The sequence below is a fragment of the Diadema setosum genome, chromosome 16 (genome assembly GCF_964275005.1).
Source record: "Diadema setosum chromosome 16, eeDiaSeto1, whole genome shotgun sequence".
In the NCBI taxonomy this organism is placed as follows: domain Eukaryota; kingdom Metazoa; phylum Echinodermata; class Echinoidea; order Diadematoida; family Diadematidae; genus Diadema; species Diadema setosum.
The window spans coordinates 569,028-580,311 of NC_092700.1; the positions used below are offsets into that span (position 1 = coordinate 569,028).

Below are 11,284 nucleotides of genomic sequence, written 5' to 3' on the forward strand. Positions count from 1 at the left end.
CCAAGTTCCATGAAGATACAATGAACCATTTGCAAGAAAAGTGAATTGTAACATTTTCACCTGACCTTTCACCTTTTGGCCTTTGACCTTATGACATGAAATTCACTCTGGGGAATCTTTACGCAGTAGTACATGTCTACACGAAGTTTCAAGAAAATACCTTCGGGCATTGCATAATGCCTCCGGCACCAATTCGTGGCAGAGACATAAAAAATGCATGCATTGGGTGTATGTCAGCTCTTATTGATATGGCTACCGACATCAAAACCTGACTCGCTTAAAAATACAAACAGTTTATGCACAATGTGTAGGTTTAAAGTTTCCCTGTAACCCATATTCCTGGACAGCATTTCAATTTAACTTCATTCCTTGTACAATTTAGCTCAAATTTGCAATGAATAAATCACATATGTCAAGCATTTGAATTATATGAGAAACTTCATTTGAAAGTACTAGTTTATTAGCATAAAGTGCAATGTTTCCCTGTACCAGTGTCATAAAGCTGACTCTATATCTCTACTTTATATCTCTATCTATGAAAGATTTTAGATTGATCAACAGTCACTATGTCATCTCAACACCTTAGCATCAGAACATGTGATCATCATCCCATCTCAACATCATCAAAATAAAGTCAGTCTGAGTTACACTACACACCTACACGGTACTTAATACAAATCAAATGATGATAACATGGAGGACAGACAGACACTAAATACACAATTACACATGTGCACAAAGTATCAAAAGTAACACAAATAATAAAGAAACACTCTTCAAGAAAAGTAGTCTTCTTACCATCATGAAGGGACCACGCTAGGCAACCAACTTTTTCTGTCACTACCATCAGCGGTCTGTTATTACAAGAAATAAATCAAAATACATCCAAGAAAGATACAAACATGTCAAATTATGCCACATCAATGAGGAAAAACATGAACATGAAACAAAATCATGTATACTATGCATGCAATGACAGACTGGAATACATTGTGTAGATGTGAAGAATAAAGAGAGTTATTAGACAAAGCTTTGTTTGAAGGCTTACTGAAGTACTACATTGTACACTGCCAATGCAAGAAATGGATTCGAACTTTTCTTGGTTATTGACACAATACTAAAAATGTGATCAACAATGACATTTCCTGGAAAATGGAGATGATGTCATCACACAGTCTTTCAAAGTTGTGCTTCAAAGGTTTGTTAAGAGAGATTCAAGAATTCGTTTTGTTTGTCTGCATGCTGATTTTATGTCTTCAGCCCTACTTGCAAGAAACATATGACATAGACCTGAGAAGATGCAGGCAGTTAAGGGAGTGTCCGTCACTACTTTTGAATCATTTTTGTTTTACCAAAGACAGCCAAAAGACTTTGAAAAATTATCATACTTGTACTCGAAGGAGAGTGGGGTGTACCATACTGTGAAAGGGGTGTGACATTATAGATGGCATAGGAAGAGATATAACCTGTCTGAGCTCACTTAACAGAGGGAAAGTAAATTCAGTTCAAAATAAATCTCTACAATACATTGGATTGACCCCCAGGGATTGACCAAGCAGCAATCTGGGCATTGAGTCTAGTAGAAAGCAAACATTGCCATCTTAGCTCTTCTATTGGAACTTCTCAACTGTCTAAATTCTATTTATAAAAAAAAAAAAAAAAAAAAAAAATCCCTAAATACCAATCTTGATGTTTGGTTCTTGAAAAAGAAAAGAAAAGAAAAAATCAAGAGAAAACATGAACAAACACACACAAGAAAACTAATGATGTTTGAGGGACCCCATCATTGTATCTCCCCCCCCCCCCCCCACAAACACACACACACACACATAACAAAATGTTCTGCTGCTTCTGTTACAAGGTGCTGAATATTAATTATCATAATCTTTCAGTGAGTGCCACATTGAAAAGGGCTTAGTAAATATGAAAAAGTGTGGTTGCAATACAAATGCCTCAACTCAAATCATGGCCAAAACTGTAGAGTGTATCCACACTGAATCCTACATTGTATGAGATGGATAGAGGTGTGATTATGAAATATTATCATGAAGTTTGTACTCACCCTACACAGTCAAAGTTATTGACTCCTTTCCCTATTGCCATGAGGTAAATGTGAACACCAGATAAGAAGGTGATGGAGAATACTGACACATATCGCTGCATCACTTTGGGATGAACCAGTTTCATCAAGATGTAACAAAGACTCACATCTACAGCAAAGTACAAACTTTCCCTGGGGAAATGTCAAATTTAAAGAAAAACAATATTAAAGTTTCCAAAATGCAGAGATCCCACATTTACATGAGAGGAAAATGCTGATTCAAGGATACAATACTAAATTTAGAAGAAATCTGAATGAGAAGATATTTAATGACAGAACTTCCTCACATACCTGTACAATAGAAAATGAGAAAGCTATGACATGTGTCCATTGTTGACATGCCATGAATAGGCATCATTTTTAAAGTAGATACAATTGTAGGCCAAGCAACACGACAGTGAAGTGAGAGCACAATTACATTGTGTAATGCATTATACTGCACAAGTATGTAGATCATGCATCAAACTGCACTCTGTTGAAATGTCTCCTTTATCCCATCATATTAATGAAGTGAAAACTGTGCAGACAAAGCTACTTGTAAATGAAAAAAAAAAAAAAAATGAGAATTAGTCTAGAACATCAAGTTAATTCTGGCTGGTCAGAGTTGATACATTGTACATGGCTTTTCAGTTGACTTTTCTTTTGGAGAGTTAGGGTTGACAAGGAAGTGGGAAGCAGCCTGCTTGGAAAAGGGCAAGAAAGAATTTAACAAATTCTTGTTTATAGTGGAAGAGTATTTAACAAAAATGATAAGTTTGTCACTTCAATAGAAAGAAAATAATATACTAGCACAATCTCACCATCCTATAGCCTGTATGCAGAGGCAGATGCCAGCCACAGCCTGTACAATGTGTCGAGTCCTTGTTGATGTGCGCTGACATCCCAAGTAGGTACGGAAGAAAACCGAATATGTAAAGGCTGACAGCTGGCATAACAAGAAATTGGCCTGGAATATGCAAGCAGATAAAGTTTTGTTAAATTCAAGAACAAGACTTGGCTGGGTGAAGTTCAGGGAATGTGAAGAGTTTTATACCATAAATTATGGGAAAAGGTTCTCCTTGGTATGAAGGGAAGGTTTAAACAGAGTTGTATGAGGTCTGCAATGTTGTATGGGAGTGAGAGATCCATGGTGTTTGAGGGAAAACAAAATGGCATTTTGAGAAGGACTGAAAGAGAAATGGTGAGAGTGATGCTTGGTGTGAAACAAGGATAAAAAGAAATCTGAGGATATTTCAATGAAGATGCTTGGGTTGAAGGAATCAGTTGAACAGGTGGCAAGCGTGAATGGCCCATTGTGATATGAGCATGTTTTGAGGAAAGATGATCATGTTCTGAGGAAAGTGTTCAAGTTTAAAAATGAATGAGCCACAAAAGCAAGGACAACTGAAGGTGTGGAAAAGACCAGCAGTGGATAAGAAGCTTTACAAGGAATGTTTTATTAATACTAGGATGCAACAAACTGGGTTATATGGCAACAAAGTGTGACTCTGTGAGAGCTGTTGGTGGTACAGTGAGGTAGATCTGGCCACTCATCCAGACAACCCCCCCCCCCAAAAAAAAAAAAAAACAAAACAAAACAAAACAAAACAAAACAAAACAAAACAAAACAAAACAAAAACAAAACAAAACAAAAACAAAAGTTCAAAACAAAACAAAAACTATAACTAAACAACATAAAACAGTAAAACTGTTGAATATGTCTGCATTCACAAATCTACATTTTCCTTACATGAAATTGATTACTTGGATTTTCAATGGACTATGGGGCCATTCTCTGAAAAAGTGTGCAATTACCGTTGTACAAATGACAAAAATTCAATATCACTCAGAGATTTCATTCATTTTCTATCAATTTAGAAATTTTAATCCCCTAGGAATACAAAACAATCAATGGGTGATTTTTGAGAGCCCATACTTTTTCCAGAAACATTTCCAAACATAGAGTCCTTTTTTGCATGTTAAAACCAAATATCATATTTTACCAGAGGTAGCGTACAATGTAGCATCTTAGAAAACTGTTGGTTGTCTGCTTATTTCTTGCTTTAAGATGGCAATGCTAATGAAAAAATACAAGCCTAAACATCTACAAACATCATGGAAACATTTTGGAGTCAGCCTTGATCTAATCTGTAATAAAAATGATCGTAATTTATAAAATGAAGGCTCAATGAAAATCAAAAACAAATACAAATGTATGTACATATTTCGGCTTCTAAGAATATGTTACCCAAATCTGACTTTTTACCTGCATTTGAATGATATCAATAATCTTACTGATTATGTATGAAACTTCATGAACAAGTATTATACTTCTCATAAATAGCTAATGCCAGGTAACATCTCTGCCAGATTTGATACATTTCGGATCGAAAGAAGAACGGTGTGTGGTATTAAAAGTATCTGACGCATCAGACGTTCCGTTAGTATACAATTTTAAACCAAACACCAATCATGCCAATATATTCATTTTAACTTGTAAGAACATCACAATATGATTATTTTCGTTAAAATATCACATTTCTAAACATAAAGAATGTTCTCATCATAGATAGAAGATTAGATAACTGTTCAATAAGAGATGTACATTGTACGTGAAATACGAGAGCCAAGCAGGCACAAATCCACAATACTTCTTTTCTGATAAATCTACACGAAATTTTATTATTATGATACACGGAAGACGGTATTAAAGAATGAAATTGGAAAAGATTTATGCAAATGATACACATGAATTCAAGTTTTCTTTGTTCCTAATTGTAGTAAATTAGGTCTCAAGAACCAATAAGTGATTGACAATGGCAACATATCTGACAAAGTAAATGTTCATTGACATTTAATAAACTACCGATAAATTACATCAAACCCCAATCACTCAAACATGTGATCAAAACACCTGATGCAAAACGTTAGAAATCAAATCCTATTGTCATTTTCAGAACGTAAACATGCAACGAAGGAAGTGCTCTTGACTTTAACCATAATACTAACCCCAGTTTATGTAAAGATGTAAAATTATAACGAACAAAGGTACACCGTCATGTACACTGTAGTTGCGTTTGCTGTGAAGTTGAAAAAAAAAAAGGTGGGAACCACACTTCAGCCCTTAAAAGTCTGTGTTATCGTGAAACAAACAAAAACAAAAACACACACACACACACACACACACAAACACAAGCAGAAATGAAATGAGTTTGTAACATATATCTGACGGCACTTTCCGTAAAAGCAACAATAAGGGATAGTTACAGTTCTGGTTTAGACGAGTATAGGTTTTAACTTTGGGTCATTCCATGGGGTTGGGTCTTCTCTAGATTTTCATGTTGTGTGGGGAATAAAAGTCATATTCTGAAAAATTTATCAAATAATTGTCCGTGGTTTGCAGTTATTCTTGGAGAGAAATGTGTGAAGAATTATTTGATGAAAAAAAAACAAGCCTGTGTACAAATGTATTTTGTCTATGACTGTTTCACTAATGATGTCCCATGGTTTTTTGTGGTTTATGTTGTGACATAAATATATGCCATTTTCATGGCAATGTAAAACAGGAATATACAACCTTTCAGCATTATGCCTATCATAATTAAGAGAGGCAAGGTGACTTCTACAAAGACTATAAGGCACATAAACATTTGTAACAAAATAAGAACACCAGAGCATCTTCAAGCAACCTCATACCTATGTTACAAACGATGTCCATGGCAATTTTTGCTGTAACATAGGTATAGCATGGTTTTACATACACTTCCAATCATAATATGATTAGAAACTTTATTTCTATAATGAGATTTATATTTCAGGATTATTCTTATCCAAAAATTAGCATCAAAATCCTCCAAATAAACGAGAAAATACGGAACATATCACTGTACTTCAGTGCGATGTCCGGCCTCTTCGTGTAACATAGGTAAGGAAAGACGCGTCTCGCGATAAAAAGAAGAGCTACTAACTTCAGCAATCGTATTCATGTCACTGGCAGTCCTCCCCCAACGGCAGGAAAACTACTCACAGCCAATATACACCTACCTGGACAGCGCAAGATCTGTTTTTCTGCCGTTGTCCATGTAACGTAGGTACAGGAGTTTTAATGTTTCTGATGTCAATTGGTAAGCTTTTACGCTATTTTACGAAAATAATAACATTTGTCATATTCTGTAACTATATTAGAGGAAAAAAAACGACATCTAAACCTCTGAACTGGCCAAAAATACTGTGGACGATGATACTGTAGTCCCACATACTGAGATATTTGTTACAGGTTCATGTTCATAATTTTGATTGCCAAATTTTCCGTCCATGCCGGTCTCTGCAAAAGGAGCATATATTCCTCTCTTAGAAAACCATACAAAAGTATATCAGTGTATCTTCACTGCAAAATAAAATTGTTTTACCTCCCGATTATTGTGAATTTTTGGACCCTTTTGTCATTAGGTATCTACCAAGGTAGACGTGCTAGAGTTAGTATTAATCACTATATACTAGTTGGAAAACGTAGATGTCCAGACTGCATCTGAACTAGAGAAATAGAGTTTGCCTTATTTTGCTGGTGATATTGAGGGAACTAGGAGCTGTGAAATTCTTTCTCTTTAACAGATTTACTTTGAAAATGTCAATGTTTTCCTTCCAAGATTTCACTGACCTGTTAGATGCTCTGATGAAGTTGTTAACATTTCACAAGGATTCACCATTTCCATTCCATGTTCACCCACTGTGAAGTCCCAAAGCTAAAATGCCAGTGTCCTATTCAGTTTGGGTGGGTAGTGGGTAGGAAAGGCTTCAATAAAATTATGAACCCCAATCAAAATTGGACTATTATTGCTCTACACTATCATTCAAAAAGAGGGCGACAATTTCAATGGGGGATGAATATAAAATAGGGCCTAGTATTATTTTGGGAGTCTATTAAGGACCATAACCGTAACCGTAACCGTAACCCTGACCCTAGCCCTAACCTTAGCTAGGACACTGGGGGCAGCGACCTGCCCATCCTACAGTGTAGCTTGCATCCGAAAACAAGTTTTTAGCATAGAGTATGAAAATGATATTTTCCTATGTTTTACATGCTATATTATTATTATTGATATTTACATCATTTTAAGCATAACCCATTTTTTTTTCTTCAATTTTGGTGGGAAGTACACATGGAACTCTATTGCTAATGGGTATGCCAAGAGGTAGAAATGTAAGCAAAATTGTTAAAATTATTTAATTCCATTCATAAACACACAGATACATCAACAGGAATATATAGTCAACCCTGACAAAAATTTTCTTTTAATTTTTTTTATTCTATTTCTATTTACACCTTTTGTTCAGTTTGTTGATGAATCTGCCATGGCTCCTCCTCTGCCACCGCTACGTGTTAAACTACATGAAAGAGTGAAAAGAACACATCCACAGCACTCCACAAACAGAGAGGAAGCTGACAAAGCAACACCCAAGAAGAGCGAATGTAACAAACTAGACAAGAAGAAAACTGCACAGAGGGAAAATGGACAGAAGAAAAACAAAAATCGAGGGCTAAATGGACATTGGACAAAAGAGCAGAAATTAATTTCAAACAAAGAACATGGAGAAGACAAGAAGACTTGTCTGATTTCTCTTTATTAGTTTTCTTAGTTAGTTGACAACTAGTTGATGATGTTGTTAGTGTATATTAGGTCAAATTGTGTAAAGCTTCACTTTCTTCTTCTTCTGATTAAGTCTGCCTTCTTTCATATCAGAGATACAAAGAATTGAAGTCTGTGTAACATAGGTATTGTTCCACAGGTGTGCAGTAGATATAATTCCAAAGAACTGTTACAATAGTGTTATTTGTGGGAACATACATAAAGTCTATATGTGTAGGTTTTAGCATCTCACACCACAATAAAAGAAATCAGTTGATATGTCGTAGTGTACCTATGTTACAAAGACATACTGTCCGTGTAACATAGGTAGTACACCGTGGGCAAGGTTGTTGTCTGAAAACCCCCGATTATAACAATAAAATCATGTTTTCACTTGAATACCCATACAAATCACTTGCTTCAATTGTGGTGCTTTTAAGAATATTGTCATTGTGTCACTCTTGATGAAAAAGTTAAACCTTTGGTTGAAATTGTTAATGGTTTGTAGAAAAAAAATATTAATAAAAGTGGCTTGCAGTTGACATCAGAACATACAATCTTACTAATAATGATCTCATGCGCCTGTTAAATAACATGTTGATGTGCTATGGACGAAAAAAATGTGAATGTGTTCATTGTTATCATTTCAGAACACAAAATGATGAAGGATGTCAACAAATGAAGTCCGTGTAACATAGGTATTTTGCCATACCTGTTTACCCATGCTGACTGAAAGTGTGCGAAGTAATAAACAGATTTCTAGTGGAATATGTTGAAGAATGGGAGTAACAAATCAGGTGGAAAAAGGAAATTTCAATTTACCCAACTTGAATTTTCAACTTGTATGTCACAATTTCAGTCCCAACCCCATGGAATTACCCCTTTTTGCAAGATAATCAAAATCCACAAGGTATATACAAAATACTTTAGAGCATACAACTCTAACAAGAATTAGAGTATTTATTTCATGAAATCGGTTTTGAAATGACTGAGATGTCCAAAATAAAGTACAAGAAAGATGTCAAAATAAAAGTGGATGAGCCATCACATTTTGTTAGGACCTCTTTCTTTTACTTTATTTTGGATATATTGGCCATTTCAAAACCGATTTTCATCAAATAAACTTCTATTTCCTCTTAGAACTACATGTATATGCCCTCTAAGCAAGTCTATATAGAGCATGTTGTCAACCGGTTAAATCCGCGCGCAAAAGCATGTTGCAGCTAACCTCGTTGCAGGATACATTTTCTTGGTAACGTATCTGACATGTTGGATGGTAACGTACTGTATCTGATGCGCCGTTACCGGTCTCACACTATTATCTACAAAAATATCCAGTTTTTCCAACAATTTCTGTTGTGATTAATCATTACCTTAAGTGTTAAAAAGTATCTGGGTTTAAGTAACGTACAAATGTGTATCTGATATCAGCTCATCGTTACATTACGCTTCCGCGTCTTCAGATCAGTACCATATTTATTTGTAACAAGAGATTCAATGAATAAATTATGTTTCCATGTACAAGTTGAATGTGTCAGGTTGAGTTTGTTTAACACATGAAATTACACTGTCATTGGGCATTTCTTTGATATCATCTCAAGAGTCTGAAAAGGGTAATGTATCTGACTGCGATTTGGCGACATGATATAAATGATCTCTTAGAGAAATATAAAAACATCATATTGTTATGTAATATTATTTTTCATTCAGGCACTGGACAGAGGGGCAATGGAACGAGGTACAACGTACAAAAGATTTGATTTGAATGATACATTATGAGTAATAACTTGTTACAAGTAGGCCCTATATGAGCACTTTTCCTTGTCTGGTTTGGCAACATGGGGTAAATTTATTTAATAGGGTTACATCAAACTTCGGATCATATTTCTAATATGATCCCGGATGCCCAATAGTTTCATTGATAATACAAATAATGATATGTATTTTACAGGACCTCTTGCTCGCTCGGTTGACCGAAGATCGGTCTGTATCTGGTCGTCGGGGAAATGTTCCGTGGAGACTGCGTCTGGCTTCACGGATCCCCTACTGTCTACGGAGGAGAGCGATAACGTCAAAAAAATAAAAGACTCCTCCGGACAGACAGATCTTTCTGTCTAACAAACTCGCTCGGATGACTTTAAAAAAATGATTTCTGGGGAACAAAATATCAATTTAAACTGTAAACGTTAGATCTACTCGGGTCTAGTGTATGAACATGCTGGCGACACGAAAATCATAATTTTGTACACTTATTGGGAGAATGGCCCTATAGTATGATGTATCGTAAATATTCCATAGGCATAGCGACCCCCAACTCCCCCCCCCCCCCCCCCCCTCCCCCCTTGGCTACGAATGGTGGTACGAATGTCGTGCCGACGCGATGTGCCCCACTCAGATTCAAATAAAAAACCAAAGGTTTCGCCGCGACGGCGCGCCGTCACTACACTCAAAACGCAATAGGTGGGACCAGTGGTAAGCACTTTCCGGTAAGCACCGTGGCTTCGTCCAGGTACCTGCAGATGCAAGGCATGCTCATTCTCATCTAGATCAGCTCTATCTTCAGTAATAGTTCCATTTGAAAAGTCATTATACTTACCTCCTTGTATCGCAAACCAATGTGGTCGCAAAGATTGTGTAAAATTTGGAATTCCATCACGAAAGAAAGTCACACCCCCTCACAGGGGACAGGAAAGACATAGACTCTATGATAGAGTGTAAGCGCAACGCGCGCAGTGCATGCAGTGCGCTATCAGAGCAGCAGGGCCTCAGGAGGTGTCACCTCCCTGATCAGAGGGAGCACTCTCCCAATTTTACACGTCAACGGGCGTAGTACGCAGTGGAGCCCAACGGCGGTCATAATTCTGCCTCCCTTTCATTTTCTTCTTTTTACGGGGCATACAAGGTTTCAGATGTATTTAGGACCTTGTTATATCATACAGAAGTATCATTTCTACTGAAGTATGATATAAAATTCAAGAAATGTCTATTTTGTTCCAAATTGTTGTCCCTCAAAGTTCGAGCTAACTAATGAAAGTATTATTGTACTAGACCTAATTAAAACGTACTCTCCCCCTCTCCCTCCCAGTAGCCCTCTCTCCCTCTCCCCCTCTCTCTTACCGGGCCGCGATTTTTTTTTCCGTAACCCTAACGCGTCGAAATTGCCTATTGTGTCACTTGAGCAAAGACTATCCGTGTACTGGCTGGTTTTGTACGCATGCGCTTGGACTTCGTTATGCATACTGTACTGCTATACAGTATGTACACATATACCAGTGGCATGGTCGTCTGCTAACACAGAATCAGATTCGAATGTGAATGGCACGCCCTTCAAACATAACAACGGGTTTGTGTGTAGGTGTGTGTGTGTGTGTGTGTGTGTGTGTGTGTGTGTGTGTGTGTGTGTATGTGTGTGTGCGTATGTGTGTGTGTGTGTGTGTTTAAAAAAGAAGGTGATTCAGTAGCACAAGTGTGTGCGTAAGGCAGATATGGATTGGCTTGAAGTTACTAAGTAATCAGAAAGCCTTTTCTGAGATATTCATGCAGAATATTCTATGTCAAGTAACACGCTACGCATGGT

General features: G+C 36.7%; 1 protein-coding gene across 1 annotated transcript in view; it reads right to left on the reverse strand.

The window, feature by feature from the left end:
* Positions 1-10,411, reverse strand: part of LOC140239471 (lysophospholipid acyltransferase 2-like) — a 35,549-nt gene extending 25,138 nt beyond the window's left edge. The window contains exons 1-4 of the mRNA XM_072319305.1: positions 10,304-10,411; positions 2,902-3,047; positions 2,063-2,233; positions 799-854 (exon numbers count right to left, since the gene is read on the reverse strand). Of these exons, the coding sequence (XP_072175406.1) occupies positions 799-854; positions 2,063-2,233; positions 2,902-3,047; positions 10,304-10,360 (430 nt within the window). The 5' untranslated portion in view covers positions 10,361-10,411. The remainder of the gene's footprint in view (positions 1-798; positions 855-2,062; positions 2,234-2,901; positions 3,048-10,303) is intronic.
* Positions 10,412-11,284: the final 873 nt, after the last annotated feature.